A 27,366-nucleotide genomic window follows, 5' to 3' on the forward strand; every position below is an offset into this window, starting at 1 on the left:
ATGAAAGGGTTCCAGAGAAACTCAATAAAACTACCCACAGATTTTGTTGTATTAGCTCATTTTTTTTTTAAGATTTTTATTTACTTTTCCAACAGAGAGAGACAGCGAGTGAGGGAACACAAGCAGGGGGAGTGGGAGAGGGAGAAGCAGGCTTCCTGCAGAGCAGGGAGCCCGGTGCGGGACTCGATCCCAGGACCCTGGGACCATGACCTGAGCCAAAGGCAAGATGCTTAACGACTGAGCCACCCAGGCGCCCCTGTATTAGCTCATTTTTACTCATAATAGAAGATTGTTTTTGAACATTTAATGTATCTCTGCAGGGAATATAGCGTAAGTGAAAATGCTCACACTTCAGGGCTAACAGCCCTCTGTCAAGATCACGGTCCTACGATTTGTCAACCTCTGCCATTCTGGGCAAGTGGCTTCAGCCCTGTGTGCTTTGGCGGGCAGAGCTACAGGTCAGGCCAAGGGTGCCTCCTCACAGCTGCCCCCATGTCTGCACAGAGCACTTCTGCAGCAGCCGTAGCCTTGCTACCTGCTAATCATGCCAAACTTTGTTTCTTACGTTTGTTTTTTTTTTTATATTTTATTTATTTATATGACAGAGAGATAGAGAGAGAGTACAGGTAGGCAGAGAGGCAGGCAGAGGGAGAGGGAGAAGCAGGCTCTCCGCCGAGCAGGAAGCCGATGTGGGGCTCGATCCCAGGACCCTGGGATCATGACCTGAGCCGAAGGCAGACGCTCAACCGACTGAGCCACCCAGGTGCCCCTGTTTCTTACGTTTTGACTGTTTCCCCCAACTAGAATGTAACTTCCATGAGATTTGTCTTTTTTTTTTTTTTTTAATCACTATTCATGTTATGTCTGCAATGCCTAGAACTCTGGCTGGCACCTGGTAGTTGATCTACATGTATCTGTTGAATAAATCAATATTGTAACATTTATCTGTTGAATAAATTAATACTGTAACATGTGCTGGTTCATTTGTATCCGTTAGGATGCTCTCTGCTGCAGTAACAGAAAACCTGAGCTAAGTGGGTTAAATAATAAGGAAATGTGGTGTTCTCACTAGACTGGAAATCCTGCACTATCCAAGTTGAAGCTCTGTTTTCAAGTGCTTTATTCTGCTTCCCCTTCGCTTTTCCGTCTACAAGCTGAATTTTCTCCTGCTGTCAAAAAGTCTGCCAGCAGCAGTTGGGGTAGTTTCCTATTTTAATCAAAAGGAGGTAGAGAAAACCTCTCTCATATCCATGGGCAAAAGTCCTTTCCATGGATCAGACTGAACCTATCTAATTCATGAGCTCATCAACCCATTTGTTTCCAAACTTGAGCATGTATCAGACTCATCTGGAGGGTGCGTTCCAAGATTGCTGGGGTCCCCTCCTCTCGTTTTTGATCCAGGAGGTCTCAGTGCGAGCCCAAGATTTTGCATTTCTGACAAGTCCCCAGGGGCTGCTCCTGCTGCACCGTACTTGGAGAACCTCTGCCATAACCACTATCCATCTTCTGGGAGAAGCCACAAACCGCCTGGCTAAAGCCTGGGTCCTTGAATCAGTCAGTGGTAAGAGGGATGGGAGGATGAAGGTCAGCTTGGATTTCAGGGGCCACCCTTACTGCTGAGGGCAGGATCAACTTCCCCTGACCTACACAGGTTACAAAGGGAGGATGTCAGGAACAAGGAGGAGCAGAATGGGTGGATTCTGGATGGGAAACCCGCAGCCAAATAACCCCTTTAATGTAACTGGCTTAGGAAACATGCACAGTATCCATCAATTCTTTGTTTCCTCTGAAGAGTTCTCGTGACCAAGATTCAATTACCAGCGTTCAGTGGATTTCTTTTCCTTCTAAAGTCCTCCTACCCTGCATATGCCAAGAGTCAGCTGCTTTTCCACTATCGTTTATTTTATTCATCTATTTATTTATTACATGTCTGAGGGCCTGCTTCTCCAAGGCACTAAACACTATTCTGGATTAATTAATAGAAAATAAAATAGCTCTATTTTTAAAGAGTGGTCATTTAAAACTCAGCTGTCGGCAATGCAGTGGCACCAATGCCTTGGAGGACCTTTAAAATAGGAAAGTCTATTATATAAGATAGAATGCTTTGAAATCTACAAGAAAGGCTTGATTCATGTGAGGTTTGTCTGATTTCTTTACTTCATTGGCCTCTTCTCCAAGCCATGCCAATGTGACACCTATCTTTAGTTTTGTTCTCATTTCTGACTTGAAAACTACAGTTGCTATATCAGGAGGAACAATTCAACCTTGTTTTAAGGCGACTCGTATGCTGCTCCCAACCATTTGCCTTATTTTGGGGACTAAGGACCTACCTTGCAGCGAGAACGTTCTCTTTTATACTTTATATATTGCTCTAACAGATCTTACTTTTTATAAACACCATATTAACTTTTTATGTCCTGGTCGAAATATTTTTAAAAGATTATGGAACAAGGTTGTTGGTGATTATTATGACTATTATTTGGAACTGGAGAAGTTCCTTGATACGCCTGAAAAGAACAGATAGCTATAGATAAAAGGAGGTCTAGTGATAACTTTGTTCAATCAGATTTTAGTTATGAGGAAGAAGCAACTCTTTTTAGCAATGCTAATAAGGAAAAGAAGGGAACTGAGCCCCAAACATCAACGGAGAATTGGCAAAACCTTCCTAAAATACTTTTTGAATGCCTACCGAGGAACCTAATGTGTTGAGTTATTCAATAGGAAATCAGAATCTGCTATGAAAAAAAGAAATAAAGCTTAATAGTTTCCATGATGCATATTGAAACTCTGAATCTTTATGGTACATAAAGAAAAAAAATATGTTCTCATCACTGTGATACTGATAACATGCTAAAAATCTAACATATGATACATAAAAATGCACACATACTTTTGTTCACATGAGATAACAACTAGGCATTAATTTTTACACTTAATGCAGAATTCTCACATGCATTTTATTTATATACCTACTGTGGTTGTTAGGAGTATTAACTGTTATTAAACAACCTCAGATTCAGGATCAAGCTTATTACCAGTAGTTATTAGGTGCTCACCAGATGTTAGTTCCAATTCCTTATTTTCTTGCAGAGTCAATAGGCAAGAATTGATTACAACCATTCTATACAGAAGACTGAAATGCATCCTGTTTAAATCTTTCACCTAATATCACAGAGCAGAGACAAAACTCAAACTTTACCCCAATTGTTTCCATGGCTCTTCTATTCTTTTAACGAGATGATTCTTTCAACCTTCTTACTCATAATTTGGCCTGAAAATTCTTCCCAGGTCTAAAATTTTTGTATTTTATTGTGAACATTCTTATTAGTATAAGAACAATTCATGAAATTAAGGTCTTACCTTGAATGGATATGCCCCCACATTGTTCCAAACATTTGTTTTAATTCAAGGCATTGAGAAATAAGTGACAATTAAAAGGTTCAACCAGCATATTTCTTCATTTCTCATACTGAATTAACTGGGACTGGTGATTTATATGTAATAAGTAAGAGAAATGGGTTCATAATAAAATATGTATCTATAGTTTCTCTGTGTTTTACCCTAGATTTCAGGATCTCAGTGCAGGTGCTAACATTATTCCATATCGAGTTATGTGATTTTCATTGATTTTTGGCTGGTTTCCACAGCTGTCAGAGAATATACTCTGAGTGATTTTTTTATGGCCCAACATATTATTGATGTGGTAAATATCCTATGTGTGCTTGAAAAGAACATGGTTTCTGGCATTGTTGGGCTCAATTTTCTATTACTGGATGCAGTGTTCACTATATTAATTAGAATAGGTCTGTGATTTATGTTGTTAATGTCTTCTATATCCTTACTGTCTTCTGCTTTTTCTTTCAGTTATTGTAAAAGGTATGTGAAGATCTCCCACCAGGACTGTGAATTTATTTCAATAATCTGATACTAATATAATAATCCTGCTATTCCATAATGCTGCCAAGATGACTTCCATGAAGTAACATCAATTTATTTTATTATAGTATTTTATTGACATCAAAGATACCATCACTTGTAACATGTACTATTATTTTATGTACTATAAAGAAAAGAAAATCCTTGCTAAATAACATCTGTCATGATACCACAATGACAATTCTATGTAATTTTGTCATTCAAGACTCATGTTCTTAAATTCCTTTCATTTCTTTCAAGGCATCTAGCAATCTCCCTTAACTTCAGTTGCATTGCACCTGAATCAGTAATAAAGCAAAGTATAGCTTCATCTATTTGTGGGAATGCTTCTATCGTAGGTCCCCTAAGGTATTTGGTTTTTGCTCTAAAAGAATAGAAAATTGAATTGAACTCATGCTTCTACTTCTGAATATTTGCTTCAAAAATAGCAAATGCATGCCCACTGCTCTGTTTGCATGACTCTCTGCAAAAGACAATATATTTTTTGTTTTAATGCTGAGTCACTGTGTAATTTTTTTGAAGATCTCTTCTATGACCGTTGAAATCAACACATGCAGTATCAACCAAGCTGATCATTAATTAAAGTGGCAATGTGCTATGGGTGCCACCTGGCCAACAGCACCTTAAGACTTCCATCAATTCTAAGATTTAACCGGGTGTCAGAAATGTGACTTAGAACTGATGAAATACCACTCTCAGACATCTGATTCATCCTTTTATGTTGTTAAATTTTACACTTTAGTCTATAATGTCTTCCTCTCTTTAATCATAAAAGGCATAAATAATGACAACTCAAATTTCTGAAGAACAAAGATCATGAATAACCCAAAGTATGCCAATCCATTAGTGCTAGCTTTCACTGGAGTCCACAGATGATGTTCAGTACATGCTTGATGACAGGGAAGATGAAAGAATAGGAAATGAGAGAGTGCATAACCTCGTGTGTGTGTGTGTGTGTGTGTGTGTGTGTGTGTGTGTGTCGCCCTCCCTGCACTCCTCTCTTTTTTTTTTTTTTTTCCTGGCAAAGGTATTCTTCGTTTTGGGGAACACTTCTTTTGCTCTAACCATGAGATCAGCACAGGAACCACCAACTTCTTACATGATCCCCCAGCTCCATAATTACAGGTATTGGTTTAAAGATGACACCTGAGCAAGGCTGGTCCAAACATAGTAACAGGGTCCTGGGCCCATAATACTTAGTCTAGTTGTAGGCATGTGAGCCTACATAGGCCAATAAGAAAAGTTCCCCCAGGACTTTTCAAAATGAAGCTGAAAATGGCAAATTTTTTTTTTCCTTTGGGAAAGCTTTGAGGATACAGGCACTGATGATGTCAGAAATCATGAGTTTAGCCCTGAAGAAACACAGTCTGAGGTAATTTGGCTGGCAAAAAGCCAAAAATGAGAGGTACAAAGAGAATCCCAACGGTTTTAATTCTCTAGTTCCTCTAATTGAGAGTCTTCTACAGTTTACATGAGCCAAATAATCCCCCATTTTGCTTAAGTATGTTTGCATTGGATTTCTTACATTTATACCCAAAATTGCATTAGCTCTGGCCAATACAATTATTTAAGGAAATATGTACTTAGCACATGTTTATGATGAAGGATAATATAATTACAATTATTTTGTGTGACAGCAAGTGTCACTTCATCACAGAAATTAAATCACAATATTTTGGGGTATATAGAAGTGAATAAAACTTTCACTGAGGTCTTTTTTTATTTTTCTTTTGATCTCGTGTTTTAAGAAGGAATGCGTGAGCAAAATATTACTTGGAACTTGGGAAAAGTTCAATGTAAAAGAAAAAAATAAAAGGGATTCAAAATAACATAGTCATGCCTCAGCATATTGAAAAATGCAGCCATTCATTCCTTTTTGGATATGTCATTATATAATTAGAATAAGAATATGACTGTGCTTCATATTCTCAATGAGAATATATTGACAAAGACTTAGACAGGAGCAGGTGTTTTCAATCTGACTTACAGACAGGATCCAAGTAATTTTCAGCTTGCTCTGAAATTTAGTAATATCTATATATTGCAGGCTTTTGCCTATGCCTATTCTTCTTAAAGGATTCCTGAGACGCAAAACTATATACACTAGTCTGGAGGGACTATCACAGCTCTTTTTAAAATAAAAACCCTTGTGTTTGAGTTGACGCAATCAGTATCTACACTTCTGTCTGAATTTTAAAATAAAACTTCAATGGTTCTGTGACTGATGTAATCTGTCCATTTAGTACAAATGGGCAAATCTCTGGACTGTACGAAGACTCCCAAGACAGATCCAACACTAATTTTTCCTGAGTAGCGTTGAAATCTTGAGCCTTTAATTTGACTTATAAAATATCCAAACATATGAATTATAAAAATAATAATGATCAATGTTCTCTTATGAAATTAGTCTTCTAATTGAAAATAGACAATATTTCCTTTCAAACCATATGAAGTCACCTTTACATTTTTATGAAAGAAAATATTTTTTTCACTATTAAATATTATCTCAAATAGAATTAACCACTTTCTGACACTGGGGACATTTATATTTTGAAATTAAATGAGAAGTCGATTGATTTAGTATGTTACTTTTGCTTTCAAATGAAAGGAAAGGTGATATTAGAATTAATGAATTAAGTTGTCAGATACTTTATATAACTTTTACGTTAAGTGGACCATAGGCTAGGTGCTGCTGATTTTGGAGACTGGAATACACAGATCTCTGCAGTGAAAAGAACAATGAACTTCTCAAATGCTATTTCCTGCTACTTGACTAAGTAATGGTCATGTACTTATTTTTTACAAAGAATCTAATTCTAGAAGAACCTCACTTCCTACCTTTAAACTATCTGGCAATATTGAGCTCTCTTTAATTTCCTTTGCTGTAACATTGATACGACAGTTGATAGCAAGTTATTTGATCATGGAAGAGAGTCAAACCGTATTTGCTGACTTCCCTTTAGATGTTAAACATTTTTCTAAATGAAATAAAAAGTGTGTATTTCCGGAGCATCTGGGTGGCTCAGTTGGTTAAGCATCTGCCTTCAGCTCAGGTCATGATCCTGGGGTCCTGGGATCAAGCCCAGTGTCAGGCTCTCTGCTCAGTGGGAAGCCTGCTTCTCCCTCTCCACCTGCTTTCCTCTCCACCTGCTGTGCCCTTTCTCTCTCTGTCAAATAAATAAGTAAAATCTTTTTTTTTTTTTTAAGTGTGTATTGCCTACCAAACTTACTTATCATCTGTAAGTCAGGTACCTCTCTGACGTCTCAGTATTAGTATGGAATTAATGGAATAAGACTTGGTTTGGACTCACTGTTTTCCAATTCATTTTGAGTATGTGACCATTTCTCTATTTCTAAGATAGAGATGTGACTGTAGCTTATCAGAAATAACTTACTTGGATCCTTTTCCAACTGTAATTTGCTAGTAAAGATTATATAAATAGCCATCCTGGATCAGAAATTAAAATTTATCAGGCCACTTAGGTACCTCTGTCATTGGCTTCAAGGCTATACACGTGGTGGACTTCTTTCTTGACATCATTGATGAAAGGTGCAATTATCTTCCTCAGGTTCTGACTTTACTCATTGTTTTATTAATTTATTTACTCATTTACCCATCCATCCACATCTGTATTTCCCTCATGATGGAAGCAAGAATAATATCTGAGCTAATTAGATCATACAGATTTTTGAACAGCAGGTTATAAATTTGGACCTCAGAATCCTGTGGGGAAATCATTATCTACTAATAAAGAAGTGTTACTAATTAATAAGGAGCGTATCAATGACCTATAAACAAATCTGTCAGTGAGAAACATTTTTAATCGGACACAGCTAGTAACAGAATCAGTTCTAGGTGCCAGGAATATAGTGGAATATAGCACTAAACCTTTTAGTGAAGAGAGGCACACAATACCTAAATACATAATATATAAACAAATACATAATCAGATATCTATGGATGAGAAGAAGTTCTCTAGTATAAAATAGTTGGGTGCTATGATATGGAGGGGATGGTTGACCTCTTTACATAAATCAGAAATGATTTTTTAGAGAAGATGTTATTTCATCATAGACTGAAAAGATAAGAAGGAGCCTTAAGTCAGAAAAGCGAGGCACCAGAATTCCAGGAAAAGGAAACAAAGTGCAAGGATTTTGAAGCAAGAATTTGTTGGCATGTTGAGGCCCACGTAGCCATGTGGCTATAATGTAGTGGCTTAGCATGCAATGGGTCATATATATATATATATATATATATATAATCTCCTATATGTCCTTTGTCATATATATCATGTATATGTGTATATATTATATATTACTTCTATATCTTTATATATACATATATACATATTTTTCTGAGAAAAATACGAAAACTTTTACTATGACATTAACAACAGGTAGCAAAAGCAACCTATTCTGCATTTTCCCAAAGAATACTGGGGGCGGGATGCAGCCCCACAAGAATAAAGTGGAATTACAGAAACCAAGGCATACAAAAGTACTACAGCAGGTTATGATTTTACACAGGATTTTAAACGGCTAATGCAGACAATACAATTGACTATGAATCTGAAGAAGCAATACATATTTCTGAAATGAAACATACCTTTCGACGTCATAGTATAACATGTCAAAAAGCAGCTCTTATCCAGGCTGATGAGGACACGCAGCCTCGTGGCTGGTGACCACACCACATAACGTCCTATTAAGGACATGATGTACACATACATATGTCATATTATGTACATGACAGTTCCTTCTCTGAATACCATGATATTTCCAATGTATTCTGTTCTTGGTACTTCCAAATTTCAAGTTAACAAGTATGAAGTCTATAAGAAAATGGCAGGCTTGGGCGGTGGGTGGGGGTGGATATTTTACTATTGTTTTGTATCCTTGGAACTTCAGAGAAGGGAATTGTGAGTGAAAAAGATGCTTATAAAGCATATCAGGAATCTGCGAGTGGAGGCATTTAATGAACTCTGTGTGAGCAGAGACTATCTGAGCTGTCCCCATTGCCGCCGTCACCGCTGTCTTCAGTACCACTCACTTCCCTCATCCTCAGCCTGCTCACCTTTAGTTGTACAATTCATGTTGTTTCCACTGCACAGTTTTCAGTATCTTAACGTTTCCTGTATGGCAGGCCCACCCAAATAAATATTATTTTAACTTAGGATCAAGTCATGCACGATAGCATACTTTCTCCTATCTGAGGCTAGAGAGGAGAATGCCCCACTTTCACCCACTGCCTTCTGTGTCTGGCAACTGCGTGTCTCTGTCTCCGTGCTTTGTTTATCGGTAAGATGAGCTGCTGTTGATGTTGAAAGTTCTCCCAGTTACCCTGGGTCTGACGTGGATAAGGAGAGGAGAGGGCAAAGTTACAGCTTTGATGTTGGCATGTTGGAAAGTAGAAAACAGAATAGCTTAGCAGCTAGAGAAATGTTGCCTTTGGATCATGAACAGAAGGGCCAAAGCAAAAGTTTTATAAATAACAGTGAAATTTCTCTAAGACTAAAATCTTTAGTGAGGCCACTTAGTTTTCAATAAAATTTTCAGTTGGAGACTAATTCTCTCGTAGGGTTATAATTATATTTTAGGGCTGATTAAATATAGAACAATAAAAAACTAATCAAACCTCTGCTTCTCCCTCTTAAAAATCAGTTAAATTTTAAAATACATATTAAGCATATATATTTATATATTAAGTGCTTTCTACATAGAAATCTTCATTTCTATTCTTATTGCTATGTGGAAGTTCGTATATGCCTTTAAAATAAAACATTACCTCTCTAATTAAATCTTATAAAAATATCAGGAACTATCAGCATAAGTGGTTGTAAAATTGATATTAATACTTCAAAAATTTTAGACAAACTATTTAGTAATAGATATTACTACTTCACTGATAGTATATTATATAGTATTACTTTTATGAGATGGAATACATCTTTATTTCCAATAAATTCTGTAAGAGAAATATATTTTGAAGATATTATTAATGAAAAGCAAAATTAATTCTTCTCTAATTAGTTATTCATTATGCTTTCCTTGCTCCCTTGGCTCCTGCCCTACTGGCTCGCTCAGTCCTTACAAGGCTCAGCGAGTCCATGCCAAAAGGTCTGTGCACAGACTCTGTCCTCCTCATCAAATGCTCATACTCTCCTTAAAAGCGATTGTTGAATCACACTGAATCTCCTTCTGAATCCAGAATGCCTGTGAATACATAACAACTCTATGTTTACTGAATGAATCAGTGAATCAATGAAATTCTGAGATAAACTTAATGGCCAGGAAAACTTTTCAAAGGCAAATAAAAATTATATTTTTTGGAGGTGGTTCAAGATGGCGGCATAGGAAGTCCTGAACTTACCTCCTCCCACAGACACAATAAAACTCTAGCTACGTATGCAACAATTCTCTCTGAAAAACCAGCTGAACAGCTCCTCCACAATAAAGGATAAAAGGACCACACTGAGACCAGTAGGAGTGGCAGGGGCATGGTCTCACCAAAAAGCCAACCTCTGGTGTGGTGACACATAATTGGGAGGGATCTCACAAATACAGAGCTTCTCCCTGAGGACTGAAGGGTTTGTGCCCCATATCAGGCACCCCAACCCTTGGGATGTGCATGGGAGTGATGAGCCTCCAAAACATTTGGCTTTAGGATACCTGGCTGGCCCAGTCGGTAGAGCATGTGACTCTTGATCTTGGTGTTGTGAGTTCGAGCCCCACACTGGGTGTAGAGATTACTTAAAAATAATAAAATCTCTAAACAAAACAAAACAAAACATTTGGCTTTGAAAACCAAGGGGGATACATCTAGGAGAACCAGAGAACTGTAGAGAATGAGGAGTCAGCTCTTAAAGGGCGGGTGCACAGACTTACTTGCCCCAGGACTCAACATAAAAGGAGCAGTTTGAAAAGCACCTAGAGTATAGGAGAAGGAGATGCATTTGCTAATCTTAAAGCATCTTCCAGAAACCTGTTAGAACTCACTCCAGAGCCTGAGGCACTAGTGGGCACCATTTTTGCACTCCTCTCTAACTTGCTAGCACCATGGGCATACCCCACCGCATGCTACTCCCAAGATCCTGCTCTAGCCACGGTTGAGCTCCTCACCCCTGCTCCCATCGTCCCACCAAAGCTGATAACTTTGTGCCACCGAAGCCGGCAGTCTGGCATACCACCGCTCCTGCATTGCTCCTGTACCCCACCAAGGCCATGCACACACCCCACACAGGAACACCCCTTGAGCCCCTGGCTCTGGTGGCCAGGGGATTGTGTGTCAGGGCCCCACAGATCTGGAACAATAAGAGAGATAGTTCTTGGCGGCTATCTCCCCCAGGGCACTACACAGACAGCAGACTGAAACACAACCCCAGTCGTCCTCAGGGAAGGCTATAGGCTTATCACACTTCCAGAGGCTACGAAAGTGTTCTCAAGGAACCTAGGCCAGGGGATGCCGTCTTTGTGCTATCCCTTGGCCTCGTTATAGCTTGCCAATACTTGCACAAAAGAGCTCATCTATTCATCTGAAACCCCAATATTTGCAACTGTCACCAGATTACCTGGTCTGAAGGCCAGCAGGCTTTACAATTGTTGTCACACAGGACTGCATGTATTTGTATACCTTAAAATCTGCTGCCCAAGGGTTTAGCTCCCAATCAGCCTGAAACTAGGTGTTGACATTTATCCAGAGAAGACATACCCATGACCAAGAGGCACATGAAAAGATGCTCAACATCATTAATAATCAGGAAAAAGCAAATCAAAACCACAAGGAGATATCACCTTACACCTGCCAGAATGACTATTATCAAAAAGACAGAACTAGCCAGTGTTGGCGAGGATGTGGAGAAAAGAGAACCCTTGTGCACTCTTGGTGGGAATGTAAATTGGTGCAGCCACTGTGGAAAACAGTATGGAAGTTTTAAATTTAAAAAATAAATTAAGAATAGAAATAACATATGATCCAGCAATTCTACTTCTGGGTACTTATCCAAAGAAAATGAAAATACTAAATCAAAAAGATATATGCACCCCTATGTTCATTGCAGCATTATTTACAATAGCCAAAATATGGAAACAACCTAAATGTACATCAACGAGTGGTTGGATAAAGAATGGTATATTTATTCAATGCAATACTATTCAGCCACAAAAAAGAATGAAAATTTGCTATTTGCAATGACATGGCTGGACCTATAGGGTATTAAGCTAAGTGAAATAAGTCAGACAGAGAAAGACCAATAGCATATGATTTCACTTTTACATGGAATCTAAAATACAAAACAAACAAACAAAACATAACTTATAGATACAGAGAACAAATTGGTGGTTGCCAGAAGGGAGGAGGTTGCGGGGGTTGCTAAGGTGATCAAGAGGTACCTACTTCAAGTTATAAAATAAATAAGTCATAGAGACCTAATGTACAGCATTGTGACTATAGTTAATAATAATGTATTGTACATTTGAATGTTGCTAAGAGAGTAAATCTTAAAATTCTCATAAGGAAAAAGGCAAATTTTATAAATTCTGTAGGGCAACAGATGTTAACTAGACTTAATGTGGTGATTATTTAGCAATACAAACAAATTTCAAATCAATGTGGTGTACCTGAAACTAATATAATTTTACATATCAATTATACTTCAATAAAAAAGCTTCAGAACATAAAACAAATTAATTTTTAACAAAACAATTATTTTTATTAAATATAACATACTTTATTCAAATGAAGTACAATTGGTAGTTTGTTCCTCTAAGTTGTTCATTGAAACCCACTTGCCAGAGTTATAGCATTTTCTGTTTGCTTTATGTCCTATCACATTAGTTGTTAGTTCTTCCATCCTTCTTTTCTGCACCATGATCACTGACACAAGTATATAGTGGCCTAAAGAACACAAAAGTAGGAATATGGTGTAGTTATTAAAGGCAGTGGATTTGTCCTCAAATAGATTTGGATTTAAATGCTACAGTTGAACACTTGTCTGGCAACAGGAGCAAATTAATGTTAGTTTTTTTAACATTTGGAGCCAATATACTGTAATGATTATTTTAAAGATTAAATAATCAATATAAACCCAATAAATACAATACACTTTTCATAGTGCCTGATTTAATTTTTTTATTTAATCTTCTTTTGTAAGTTTATAATCCTGTCCTGTGATTTAATTTCATGTCCTGTTTAGGTCCTGTCTTGTTATTTAATTTCAGGCGCTGAGCATGCCCAACAGTAAATTTAGAAAACACGTATTTTATGTCTGTATGTAGATTATGGTTCAAAAATATTTACTATATAAGAAAATGCATAGACAGATCTTAATATCAAATTATATTGCAATATTCATTTACATTGAAGGGCCATGCAATCTTATGACTTGATTTTCAGACGCATTTTCAATTATTATTCTTCCTAAATTATCCTAAATGCAATACCATGTCCACACATCTATAGCAGAGATTTTTATTAGACTACTAATGTTTCTCTGATTTAAGCTTTAGAATTTTCAATGATAATTATCCTAAGGTAAGCTTATTTTTTCCTGATAATAGATGTCTTTGAATCTGTGCCCCGTTAGCTGTTCAGTCATGACCCTAAAATCACTTTCTTTCTCACTCTACCTCAGATTTTGAGGAAATGGCCCTAAAGACCACATTGTTGGAGAAAGACTATTAAATGAAGTGAGATCTAACAGGGAAGCTAATAGTAGGTCAGAAAGAGCCTAGTATATGCCCTCTGCTAATCCTTTTTACACTTAGGTTTTATTTTTTTCTATTCTCTTCCCTAATGAATACCTGCATTACCATGCCATCATGTGTAGCTTCAGGCTACAGCAAACTGAAACCGATTTCTAAATTCCTAAGATGCATATCCCACCATGACCACTATGCAATTTCTGAATGAGGATACTGTTCTTCTGTAAGGAAATGTGCAAAAGCATTGTCAGGCAGGTTCGAGGCAGTGGAATGAGCCTTGAACTTGAATCATGGGATCTCTCTTGGTATCCTGGCCTCTTTTAACTTGCTCAGGGACTTCGGACTTGTTCTAACTTTTCTTTTTCCTCACCTGCAAATAATGAATCATCATACCTAGACTACCACGGCGACAGTATCAGGATCCGGTAGGTTTCTATATGGCAATGTCTGCCATGCACATTGCATCCATTGCCTGAACCCGCAATGTGCTGAGCATGGCCCTCAAGTCAGATAGAGATCTGTGAGTTCCATCTCAACCACCCGTGATGAGCTGGGTGAAATCAGGTGAGGTGCTTCAACTCTCTGAACATCAGATTTGGTGGGGTTTGTTTGTTTGTTTGTTTGTTTTTAGCTGTAAAATGAGGATAATTATCTCTACTTTATATGGTTTATGAAAATAGATTGCCATAAAGAAGTAATGGTACTCAGATGGACTCCATTAACTAGAGTTACCTATAGCAAGATATGGATTGCAAATTTGGGCCAACAGTTTGAAGATAAGGAACTTCTAGTTAAAATGTTTTCAGCCCAATTAAACCTTGATACTAAAAACCATTATGCAAATAGCCAGGTTTTTAAATTATATTCAGCTTATAATTTACCCATTCTGGAGTATATCTTGCTGAGTATGAATTTTTTAATTTGGAGAATTAATATCTTACTAAAACTACAGAGTCATAAATATTAAAATGCTTCACATGTTTTTCATAGCCTAAGCAAATATTTATAATTAGATTAGACATAATGTGCCTGCATGACTGCTTCCTGAAGTACTACATCTTAGTTAAAGAGCATGGATCATGGTGCTACCCAGACAGGATGTGACTCTTCCTATCCCTGACAGCCACTGATGTGTTAGGAGACAGCAAGTCAATGTGGAGCAGGGTTGTTACATACAGGACTGTAGGGCTATATGTTTCTGGGATGCACCCCTGCAAAGCAGGTGGTCAGCACCTAGTAGAACATTAAACAAAGGTTATCTAAAGATTATACTTCTAAAAAATGTACATTTTTCCTAATGCAAAGACTAAAACCTTTATTACAAAAGTACTGACATAAGAAAATTGGCCTCTTACTCCTTCCATTCCTCTAGTCTTCCTTCCTTTTATTCATCCAGCAGAGTTATATTAAAGTTCCGATGAGTTTTTCTGTAGGCCAGTCACTGAGTTCACCGCGGTGCTAAACATTGGAAATTCAAACAGAATGGTATTTCTCTTACTCTTAAAAGATATGTAAAAGCAGAGTAATACATCATTACCTGTGTAATAAAAAGCTGTCCAGTCTATAAGGGGAGCATAAAGAATGGAGTGGCTAATCCCCCTGGCCAGGAAAAGGCTCTCAAAACAGAAGGGAGTGGAGACACCAGAAGTACCCAAAAGAATGAGGAGGCTGTGGGGCAAAGCTGACCAAGGAGAGCCCTCCAGACCTGCTTACAGAGCACAGCCAACTCCTCAAGACTCAGAGAGCCGTGTCTAGAGCAGCTGTGTTAATTTATGTAGAATGATAATAAAATGGTACTAAATTCCATTTCAGAGTTTAAATACAACCATTCTCAAAGTGGATTTTAGCCTATCAATCAAATCCATAGTTGAAGAACCCTCACTTACCTATTATTCAATGTAGGAAACTGTATCCGATATAGGTTTCAACCTTTACGGTTAGTTACATATCCATAATAAAATGAATACTAGTTACTGTTTCATGGTACTCTAGATAATTTGTATTTTATTAATATAAGTGTAAAAATGCTACTTTGATTCCATCTTAAATTATGAAACAGTAAATTTTATTTTTAATAGAGAAAGGAAATATTTATCTAATTTAAATGTACAAATGGGTAGGTAGATATCAAATTAATAATCTTTAAATTCTGTAGGAGTATAATATGCAATATATTTTTAATAAGCTCTCAATAAAATTTCATGATTACAGTGTCAGATAAACTTATTTCAGGGTTAGAAAAGTAATAATGGAATATGTGTATACTTGTCATGCAAACATAAATTTACTTGTTGTACTGTCTACATTTCAGTAATCTGTAATCCCATGCCAGGACATAGAAATAAAATTAATCTAAAATGAAATTTTTTTTTGTATTATTCCCAGACCAACTAAAATTAATAAACATTGTTCTCACCTTTAGACATCTAATTTCATAATTACCAAGTGCTTCAATTAAGCAACACTTTTTCTTCCACATTTAAAACTAAAAATAAACTAATCTTATATTACTGAACATTATATTATTTTAAGATCTTTAGGAAAAAGAACTGTGAAAAAGGAATGACCACTGTTACTATGCACTGTTACATTTATTTATAAAATCCACTCCATGAAATAGTGAATGATTCCTTTAAACAATGAGCTCCATGTGTCTTTTTAGTTTGTTTTGCTTTCTCTTATTTTGCTTTTATTTTATATCCTCATTTATTGTCATGCACTTACTGTATACGAATGAAACAGCTTAGTGAAAATCAAAGGTACAAAAGAAATACATAAAATAAAGGTTTCTTTTCTCTTTCTCCTCCTTTCCCTTTACTTTTTCTCTGTTAGGTGCCATTTTTACTCTCAACTCTGACAATTAATTAATAGTGGGCTTGTTCAAAGCTGTGCTTTTAGCAGAGTAACTTCCTCCTCTTGTATTTCTTTGAAGATAATCCATCGGAACCTCTTTTAGCTGTCAATAAGTCTTCACGGCCTCCTTTCTTTCCTCTTGTCATCAGCAAGTGATACATTTAGAGCTACATGGGAGCCCATCGAAATTGTCCCCAGGAAAAAAAATGAGCTTTTCGATATTATATATGCTACTAGTAATTTTTAAGAGCCCTGTTCTCTCAAAATAGAGATTCCAGCAGTAGCAACTGACTGATATATCTATTTGCATCAGACTGAAATGGGAGAAAGGAGAAAAATATGCCAAAGTAGGCACTGTCCTACATACCACCATATGATTAAATGGGTTTTAGAACACAGCTAGTTACCTAGTGGGAGTTTCATGTTAAAAAGTAAATAAAAAGTCACCCACACAAGTTGTGGTTAGAAGAAGAAAAAAATCTTGAGGGGAGTAAAGAAGACTTTATTTCGCATTCAGTCATAATGTTCTTTATATGAGTAATTAAGCCTGAGAATATTGTACTGAACAATGATGATAGAAATTAATAGATTCTAAATGAAGCATTTTGCTTTTATTCTCAACAGCTGTTCATTTTTACTTAGAGCGCACATCTTTCCCCCAAAAAGAGAAAAGTAAAATTATTCTTTAGGAAATTAATCACATGCGTCTCATTATTTCAAATAAAATGTTCTAAAACCTAGCATCTTCCTAAATGAAGAATAATCTCTTCACTGCACCCGCCTCAGCATCTCGTCAATGAGGAGTGCAGTGCCACCTTCTGGTAGAGAGGGGGATCGCTTTTCTCCGTCTAGAGAGTTTCCTGGAAGGTTGGAATCCAATTGTGGAAATGTATGTAGTAAGGTAAAGAAATGGTATTCTTTTTTTTTTTTTTTTTAATTTTATTATGTTATGTTAGTCACCATCATTGGTTTTTGATGTGGTGATCCACGATCCATTGTTTTCGTATAACACCCAGTGCTCCATGCATTACATGCCCTCCTTAATACCCATCACTGGGCTAACCACTTCCCCCTCCCCCCTCCCCTCTAAAACCCTGTTTGTTTCTCAGAGTCCATAGTCTCTCATGGTTCATCTCTCCCTCCGATTTTCCTCCCTTCATTTTTCCCTTCCTTCTCCTAATGTCCTCCATGCTATTCCTTATGTTCCACAAATAATTGAAACCATATGATAATTGACTTTCTCTGCTTGACTTATTTCACTTAGCATAATCTCCTCCAGTCCCATCCATGTTGATGTAAAAGTTGGGTATTCATCCTTTCTGATAGCTGAGTAATATTCCATTGTATATATGGACCACATCCTCTTTATCCATTCATCTGTTGAAGGGCATCTCGGCTCTTTCCACAGTTTGGCTATTGCGGACATTGCTGCTATGAACATTGGGGTGCATATGGCCCTTCTTTTCACTACCTCTGTGTCTTTGGGGTAAATACCCAGGAGTGCAATTGCTGAGTCACAGGGTAGCTCTATTTTTAAATTTTTGAGGCACCTCCACACTGTTTTCCAAAGTGGCTGTACCAACTTGCATTCCCACCAACAGTGTAAGAGGGTTCCCCTTTCTCCACAACCTCTCCAACATTTGTTGTTTCTCTCCCTGTCCATTTTTGCCATTCTAACTGGTATAAGGTGGTATCTCAATGTGGTTTTGATTTGAATTTCCCTGATGGCTAATGATGCTGAACATTTTTTCATGTGTCTGTTAGCCATTTGTATGTCTTCTTCAGAGAAGTGTCTGTTCATCTCTTCTGCCCACTTTTTGACTTGATTATTTGTTTTTTGGGTGTTGAGTTTGAGAAGTTCTTTATAGATCTTGGATACCAACCCTTTATCTGTAGTGTCATTCGCAAATATCTTCTCCCATTCTGTGGGTTGCCTCTTTGTTTTGTTGACTATTTCCTTTGCTGTGCAGAAGCTTTTTATCTTGATGAAGTCCCAAAAGTTCATTTTTGCTTTTGTTTCACTGGCTTTTGGAGATGTATCTTGAAAGAAGTTGCTGTGGCCAATGTCAAAGAGGTTACTGCCTATGTTCTCCTCTGCGATTTTGATGGATTCCTGTCTCACATTGAGGTCTTTCATCCACTTTGAGTTCATCTTTGTGAATGGTGTTAGAGAATGGTCGAGTTTCATTCTTCTGCATGTGGCTGTCCAATTTTCCCAGCACCATTTATTGAAGAGACTGTCTTTTTTCCATTGCATGTCTTTTCCTGCTTTGTCAAAGATTATTTGACCATAGAGTTGAGGGTCCGCATCTGGATTCTCTATTCTGTTCCATTGGTCTGTATGTCTGTTTTTGTGCCAGTACCATGCTGTCTTGGTGATCACAGCTTTGTAATATAGCTTGAAATCGGGCAACATGATGCCCCCAGCTTTGTTTTTCTTTTTCAACATTTCCTTGGCGATTCGGGATCTTTTCTGATTCCATACAAATTTTAGGATTGTTTGTTCCAGCACTTTGAAAAATGTCATTGGAATTTTGATCGGGATGGCATTGAAGGTATAGATTGCTCTGGGTAGCATAGATATTTTAAGAATGTTTATTCTTCCAATCCATGAGCATGGAATATTTTTCCATCTTTTTGTGTCTTCTTCAATTTCTTTCATGAGTGTTCTGTAGTTCCTAGAGTATAGATCTTTACCTCCTTGGTTAGGCTTATTCCGAGGTATCTTATGGTTTTTGGTGCTATTGTAAATGGAATCGTTTCTCTAATTTCTCTTTCTACAGTTGCGTTGTTAGTGTATAAGAAAGCAACTGATTTCTGTGCATTGATTTTGTATCCTGCCACATTACTGAATTGCTGTATGAGTTCTAGTAATTTGGGGGTGGAGTCTTTTGGGTTTTCCACATAAAGTATCCTGTCATCTGCGAAAAGAGAGAGTTTGACTTCTTCTTTGCCAATTTGAATACCTTTTATTTCTTTTTGTTGTCTGATTGCTGTTGCTAGGACTTCTAGTACTATGTTGAACAATAGTGGCGAGAGTGGGCATCCTTGAAGTGTTCCTGATCTTAAGGGAAAGGCTCTCAGCTTTTCCCCATTGAGGATAATATTCGCTGTGGGTTTTTCATAGATGGATTTTATGAGCTTGAGGAATGTTCCCTCTATCCCTATACTCTGGAGAGTTGTTTTTTTTTTTTTTTAAGATTTTATTTATTTATTTGACAGAGAGAGACACAGCGAGAGAGGGAATACAAGCAGGGGGAGTGGGAGAGGGAGAAACAGGCTTCCCGCTGAGCAGGGAGCCCGATGCGGGGCTCGATCCCAGGACGTGGAATCATGACCTGAGCCGAAGGCAGACGCTTAACGACTGAGCCACCCAGGCGCCCCTATACTCTGGAGAGTTTTAACCAGGAAAGGATGTTGTATTTTGTCAAATGCTTTTTCTGCATCAATTGAGAGGACCATATGGTTCTTCTCCCTCCTCTTATTAGTGTGTTCTATCACATTGATTGATTTGCGAATGTTGAACCACCCTTGCATCCCGGGGATAAATCCCACTTGGTCGTGGTGGATGATCCTTTTAATGTATTGTTGGATCCTATTAGCTAAGATTTTGAGGATTTTGGAATCCATATTCATCAGGGATATCGGTCTGAAATGCTCCTTTTTGATGGGTCTTTGCCTGGTTTGGGGATTAAGGTAATGTTGGCCTCATAGAATGAGTTTGGAAGTTTTCCTTCTGTTTCTATTTTTTGAAACAGCTTCAGTAGAATAGGTATTATTTCTTCTTTGAATGTTTGGTAGAATTCCCTAGGGAATCCATCAGGCCCTGGACTCCTGTTTTTTGGGAGGTTTTTGATGACTGCTTCAATCTCATTACTGGTTATTGGCCTATTCAGGTTGTCAGTTTCTTCCTGTTTCAGTCTTGGCAGCTTATAGGTTTCCAGGAAGGCCTCCATTTCATCCAGATTGCTCAGTTTATTGGCATATAGTTGTTGATAATAGTTTCTATTAATTGTTTCTATTTCCTTGGTGTTAGTCGTGATCTCTCCCCTTTCATTCATAATTTTATTAATTTGGGTCTTTTCTCTTTTCTTTTGGCTAAGTCTGGCCAGTGGTTTATCGATCTTATTAATTCTTTCAAAGAACCAACTTCTAGTTTCGTTGATCTGATCTACTGTGTTTCTGGTTTCTAATTCATTGATTTCTGCTCTAATTTTAATTATTTCTCTTCTAATGCGTGGCTTAGGCATCGTTTGTTGCTTTTTCTCTAGTTCTTTAAGGTGTAGAGTTAGTTGGTGAATTTGGGATTTTTCTATTTTTTTGACTGAGGCTTGGATGGCTACTATGTATTTCCCCCTTAGGACCACCTTTGCAGTATCCCATAGGTTTTGGACCGATGTGTTTTCATTCTCATTGATTTCCATGAATTGTTTCAGTTCTTTGATTTCCTGGTTGACCCAAACATTCTTGAGCAGAGTGGTCTTTAGCTTCCAAGTGTTTGAATTTCTGCCAAATTTTTTCTTGTGATTGAGTTCCGGTTTTAAAGCATTGTGGTCTGAGAATATGCAGGGAATAATCTCAATCTTTTGGTATCGGTTGAGACCTCATTTGTGACCCAGTGTGTGGTCTATTCTGGAGAAAGTTCCATGTGCGCTCGAGAAGAATGAGTATTCTGTTGTTTTAGGGTGGAATGTTCTGTAAATATCTATGAGGTCCATCTGGTCCAATGTATCATTCAAAGCTCTTGTTTCCTTGTTGATTTTCTGCTTAGATGATCTGTCCATCGCTGAGAGTGGAGTATTGAGGACTCCTACAATTAAGGTATTGTTATCAATATGATTCTTTATTTTGGTTAACAGTTGGCTTATGTATATGGCTGCTCCCATGTTGGGGGCATAGATATTTACAATTGTTAGATCTTCTTGTTGGATAGACCCTTTAAGAATGATATAGTGTCCTTCTGTGTCTCTAATTACAGACTTTAGTTTAAAATCTAATTTGTCTGATGTAAGAATTGCTACCCCAGCTTTCTTTTGAGGTCCACTAGCATGGAAGATGGATCTCCATCCCTTCACTTTCAGTCTGGATGTATCTTTAGGTTCAAAATGAGTCTCTTGTAGGCAGCATATGGATGGGTCCTGTCTTTTTATCCAATCTGCAACCCTATGCCGTTTTATGGGAGCATTTAGGCCATTCACATTGAGAGTGATTATTGAAAGATATGAATTGTCATCACGTTGCCTGTGAAGACATTGTTTTTATAGATTGTCCCTGTAAATTTCTGTTGTATATCACTCTTGGGGTCTTTCTCCTTTTATAGAACCCCCCCTTAATATTTCTTGCAGGGCCGGCTTAGTGGTCACATATTCTTTCAGTTTCTGCCAGTCGTGGTAGCTCTTCATCTCTCCATCCATTCTAAATAAAAGCCTTGCCGGATAAAGTATTCTTGGCTGCATGTTCTTCTCATTTAGTACCCTGAGTGTGTCTTGCCAGGCCTTTCTGGCTTGCCAGGTCGCTGTGGGTAGGTCTGACGTTATTCTGATGTTCCTCCCTCTGTACGTAAGGAATCTCTTCCCCCTAACTGCCCTTAAGATGGTTTCCTTGGTTCTAAGATTTGTAAGTTTTACTATTACATGCTGGGGTGTTGGCCTGTTTTCCTTGATCTTGGGAGGGGTCCTTTCTGCTTTTAGGACACGAATGTTTGTTTCATTCCCCAGATTAGGGAAGTTCTCAGCTACGATTTGCTCAAATACATCTTCTAGTCCTCTCTCTCTCTCCACTCCCTCCGGGATTCCAATTATTCTGACACTGGAACGCTTCACAGTGTCATTTATTTCTTTGATTCTATTTTCATGGATTCTGAGTTGTTTTTCCCTGGCCTCCTCTTTTCCCTTTTTATCTATTATACTGTCTTCCAGGTCACTTATTCTCTCTTCTGTCTCAGTTACCCTCGCTGTTAGATTATCTAGATTGGATTGGATCTCATGGATGGCATTTTTAAGTTCTGCCAATTCACCTTTTATTTCTGCCCTTAGAGACTCTATGTTGCCATTAATTGATTTCTCCATTCTAGCCGTTGTCTTCACAATTGCTAGCCTGAATTCCATCTCCGACATCTTGGTTATATCTGCATCCATTTGTAAATCTGCAGCATAAGTCATAATCTCTGAGTCTTTTCTGTTTTGGGGGCTCCTCCTCCTAGTCATTCTGTTGATGGATGTTTGAGGGGATGTATAGAGTCCAAATTATTGACCAGAACCCAAGCAAGATGCATCTGTTTTCTTGGGACCTTAGGGTTGCTGGCCTCTTGTTTTCCCAGCCTGTCTTCTGCGGGAGGGGCCTGCCGCGCTGTTACTCAGGCAACCCTGTTCGGGCGGAGTTGCCCTGCGCCCCTGTGGAGGGGGATGGGCTCAGTGGGAATCAGTCTTTGGGGCTTTTGTTCTCTGGCGCCTTTCCCTGGGGGCTTTCCACGTCTCTTCCGCGAGTCAGAGCAGAAGAGACCGTTTCCAACCCTCTGCCTCAGAGCAGAGAGACCTCAGTCTGTTCTTCAGTGAGCTCTCCAGGCCACACCGTCTCCGTTTCTGTCCGTGCTGCTATAAACTGCAGCAGCCTGGGTTGTGCGCCCCTCCGCAGTGCTCCCAGTCCTGCCTCCAGGTCGGGGCACGTCTCTGCCCTTTGTGCTTCTAAAACCGCCAGCCGCCCCCCCCCCCCCCCCCCGCCCCCCCGCCCCCCCCCCCCCGGGTTTCTGCCCCGGGGGCTGCCCTAAAGTCCTTTCCCGATGCTACCGGTCTGGGAGTCTGTGCCCCGTCCGCAGCCCGCGAGGCTGTCACTCACCGGTGGTGTAGGATCCCCACGGCCAGGCACCCTCCCGCTGCCGTTTATCCTCCGATATCTGCCCGCAGGATCACGGCTCCCCGCTTCCTACCTCGAAACCAACCGCCTGCGATATTCTGTTTGTAGAGATCCAGATCTTCTTACATCTCAGGCTGGTTTCGTGGGTGCTCAGAGTGGTCTGGTAGTTATCCAGCTCAATTCCGGGGACCAGCCGAAATAGGGTCCCCTACTCCTCCGCCATCTTTCCTTCTCTCTCAAGACACCGTATTCTTAAGCATGTATACTTCTCTATTATAATGGCACAATGGGTTGAAATTTAGTCCCCTGCGAACATGGTTTGATGTATAGTTAACTTAAAGTATTTTTGAGGTTTTTTTTTTTTTAATAGGAAGCAATCACTATGTCAAACTCAACAAGCCTTAGCGATTTCCTATGTTAAAAGATAGCAAATGAGTAATTTGTTTTTAAAAACGTATAAGACAAAGGAATATAACTTTCAAGATATAACAAACATTAGCACCTACTGCATTACATCTTAAAGTTGCATGTGTTTAGGGGCGCCTGGGTGGCTCAGTCGTTAAGTGTCTGCCTTCGGCTCAGGTCATGGTCCCAGGGTCCCGGGATCAAGCCCCCCATCGGGCTCCCTGCTCAGCGGAAGGCCCACTTCTCCCTCGCCCACTCCCCCTGCTTGTGGTCCTGCTCTCGCTATCTCTCTCTCTGTCAAATAAATAAATAAAATCTTTTAAAAAAAATAAATAAAAAATAAAGTTGAATGTGTTGCTTTAAATTGGGGTGGTGATTTCTTCACGTAAATACAGGTTACATGGAGAGTTTGCATACATACTGAGTGAACAGTTTTGGAAGTTCATGTTTATATAATATGTACATGAGGATTTTCCATTGAAATATGCTTAATGCATACATTACTTCATTTAATTTTCATAACAACCAATGAAGCATTTTATTCTAGACGAGGGAATTGAGATTCAAACTGGACAAGTTTCCTGTCCTAGATGACTCAGTGAGTGGTGGTGAGTCAGAATTCAAACCCAGAACAATTCAGATTTTAATGAGTTTCCTACAGGCACTTCCCTCAATTCACTGAATATCCAAAAATGTGTTCTGCTAAGAGCCCAAAGGTTTAATGTGCTTAAGTTTTCCCAAGCATTCATGTTTACTTCCTCATACCAAAAATATTCAACCAATTAAATCTTAGCAAATATACTATATGTGATTATAGAAAACTGTATATTGTATAACATATATTTCCATAAAATTTATTCATTTTACATATGTGTTATACATAACATTATATAGGTATATATGATGGCTCCTAAAGGTCTAGATAGATTGATAAAGTTTTCACATGAATTTAACTCAGGTTTTCCTCAAAAATCCCAGGGTGTTATACTATATGCAATGGTAATGACAATACTTCTTTGAATTGGTTCTTTACCAAATTTCACAGCTTTGATGCCAAAATTATCAAAATACTTATTAGGGATCCACACTCACAATGTCTTGATTTAAAATGATTAGAAACTATAAAAAATCTATAAAAAATTTAGAAGATAATTGCTACCAGAATGATTTTCCTTAAAAGGTCAATTTTCTGGCTATATTATCTTCAAAAGCAACTCTGTTAGGATCTGGGATTTTTGAAATATAGCTTCCTTTGAGCCCCCTATTTTACATTAATTTTTAAGTAGTATCTGATTATACTGCTTACATTTAACCTTAAGTTAATATTTCATTACTGCTCAAAGCTCTGTTATTATATATATATTTTTTTGTTATTATATTTTCTCTCTGAATATTTCTCCTTAATTGAATCACTACTAGCATTCAGTATTCATATATTTTTGAGCTGAAAAATATCATCATAAAGTAAAAATAAAACAATGCTTGCTTTACTTATTCCTTTCCAAAGTTCATTGAGAACCTAATAATATCTGCATCTTATCATTTGTATTAAACTATTTACATGGGTAATCAATGAGCATATCCTAATCTGGTTACAACACAGTAGTCATAGGCTAATTGGCAGTAATACAGAACAATTTGTCAACTTTAAAATGTCAATTTAACTTGGAGTTATACTATTTTATGTTTTGTTTTACTGAAGTTAAATTTATTTTATTAAACCAAAATACTACATCAAAAACTAATGATGTAATGTATGGTGATTAGCATAACATAATAAAATAAAAAAAGAATAAAATAGAATAAACCAAAATCATCAGATCATTTGCCATTTTGATAAATGCACCTAGGTCTAACGAGCCCCGGCTCTGTGAAGTTGAAAAATAACACATTTCTTATTATTGGGGTGAAAACTGGCATTTACTTTCGAAAACTCTCTAAATATGCTTTTTATCAACAAGATGACCATTTTATTTCTTTCTCTGGAGAACTGAGGCATTGCCCCTAGTAGTTCACAAGACTGTGAAAATATATCTTACTAAGTTTAAGAGACTTGATACTAATTATTTTAAGCTAGAGATCAGGTAGGTGATACCTACCCCCACACCACCTTGGGGATCAAAATCATTGTGTTCACTTTTATGCATATTACCAACTTAAAAGGAAAAATTTCCACACGCTTACTAAGGGGATAACAAAATCAAATATTGTGTTTTAGCCCACCAGCTCTGGCCAACTGAAGCTGATAAATGTTCCTGAACATTGAGTGAACCTATCCTTTCAGATACTTGTTATATCAAACTAAGGATTGTTTTCCAACGAATGAACAACGGGACCTGATATAACCAACAGTGTTACAAATCTATGAACTCACAGATCGTACTGCAAGTCTCCAATACTTAATTTACAAAATCACCATGAACTCCTTTTCTCTGGCATTTAAAAATCCCTGATTTTTCCCCATCAGCCAATTACTCAGTGAATTTCTTCATTGGTGTATTCCCTCGCCTGGCACATTAAGAGACTTGGCTTTGTACATTTCTTGTTTAGCTCTGGTAGTCTTTGTTTCATTGTATTAAAATCATTGTGTGTTAAGTTTCTCATTAATTATCAGGAAGAGAATAAATGAAGACATCAACTTTTAGAAGTGGAAGGCACCTTAGAAATCACAGACACCCTCTTGTAATAATACAATAGATTAAGGTGATGTAAGCTCTCCTACAATACATACCTAAATATGTTGAATAAAAATAAAACAAAAACTCTATTAAATGCATAGCTGAGTTTTCAACAACAACAACAACAACAAAAAGAATCCTTAGTTTTCCTAAAAGAAGAAGGAATTTAAATCTGGGATGACAAATGTTCAGTCTATCACTGGGGCTGCCTTGGTTGGTGAAGATAAGGGTGGAGGATTGCTCTTAGTTATTTAAAGGCTCAATTTTAATGCAAAGGCAGATGCTAAAGCTTCAAATCTGAGGATAAAGCAAAATGTGGAAAAATGAGAGCATTCCACAAAGTTAGGACCCTCAGGGGGCTGTGTTTGCAAAGACTGATCTTTAAAATGTCTACCCAGTGGCTCATGAAAAAAATTTTTTAAATGTTGTATTCTCCTGGGCTCTGGAAAAAGTCATTTTTTTTCTTCAGATTTTGAAGGAGCTTAAGTATTCAACTAATGCAATTTTTTTTAATTTTATTATGTTATGTTAATCACCATACATTACATCATTAGTTTTTGATGTAGTGTTCCATGATTCATTGTTTGCATATAACACCCAGTGCTCCATTCAGTACGTGCCCTCTTTAATACCCATCACCAGGCTAACCCATCCCCCCAACCCCCTCCCCTCTAGAACCCTCAGTTTGTTTCTCAGAGTCCATAGTCTCTCATGGTTCGTCTCCCCCTCCGATTTCGCCCCCTTCATTTTCCCTTCCTACTATCTTCTTCTTTTTTTTAAATATAATGTATTATTTGTTTCAGAGGTACAGGTCTGTGATTCAACAGTCTTACACAATTCACAGCACTCACCATAGCACATACCCTCCCCAATGTCTATCACCCAGCCACCCTATCCCTCCCACCACCCACCACTCCAGCAACACTCACTTTGTTTCCTGAGA

General features: G+C 37.9%; 1 protein-coding gene across 4 annotated transcripts in view; it reads right to left on the reverse strand.

Moving 5' to 3' along the window:
• GPC5 (glypican 5) overlaps positions 1-27,366 on the reverse strand; it is a 1,360,202-nt gene that overhangs the window by 646,531 nt on the left and 686,305 nt on the right. Inside the window, exon 8 of one of the 4 annotated variants that reach the window (XM_032402775.1) lies at positions 12,451-15,093. The exons of the other annotated variants lie outside the window; for them this stretch is intronic. Coding sequence (XP_032258666.1) covers positions 15,083-15,093 — 11 coding nt within the window. The 3' untranslated portion in view covers positions 12,451-15,082. Of the gene's footprint in view, positions 1-12,450; positions 15,094-27,366 lie in introns of those variants that run through there. 4 annotated transcript variants of the gene reach the window in all.

Source organism: Phoca vitulina, unplaced genomic scaffold (assembly GCF_004348235.1).
Source record: "Phoca vitulina isolate PV1807 unplaced genomic scaffold, GSC_HSeal_1.0 scaffold5, whole genome shotgun sequence".
Taxonomy (NCBI): domain Eukaryota; kingdom Metazoa; phylum Chordata; class Mammalia; order Carnivora; family Phocidae; genus Phoca; species Phoca vitulina.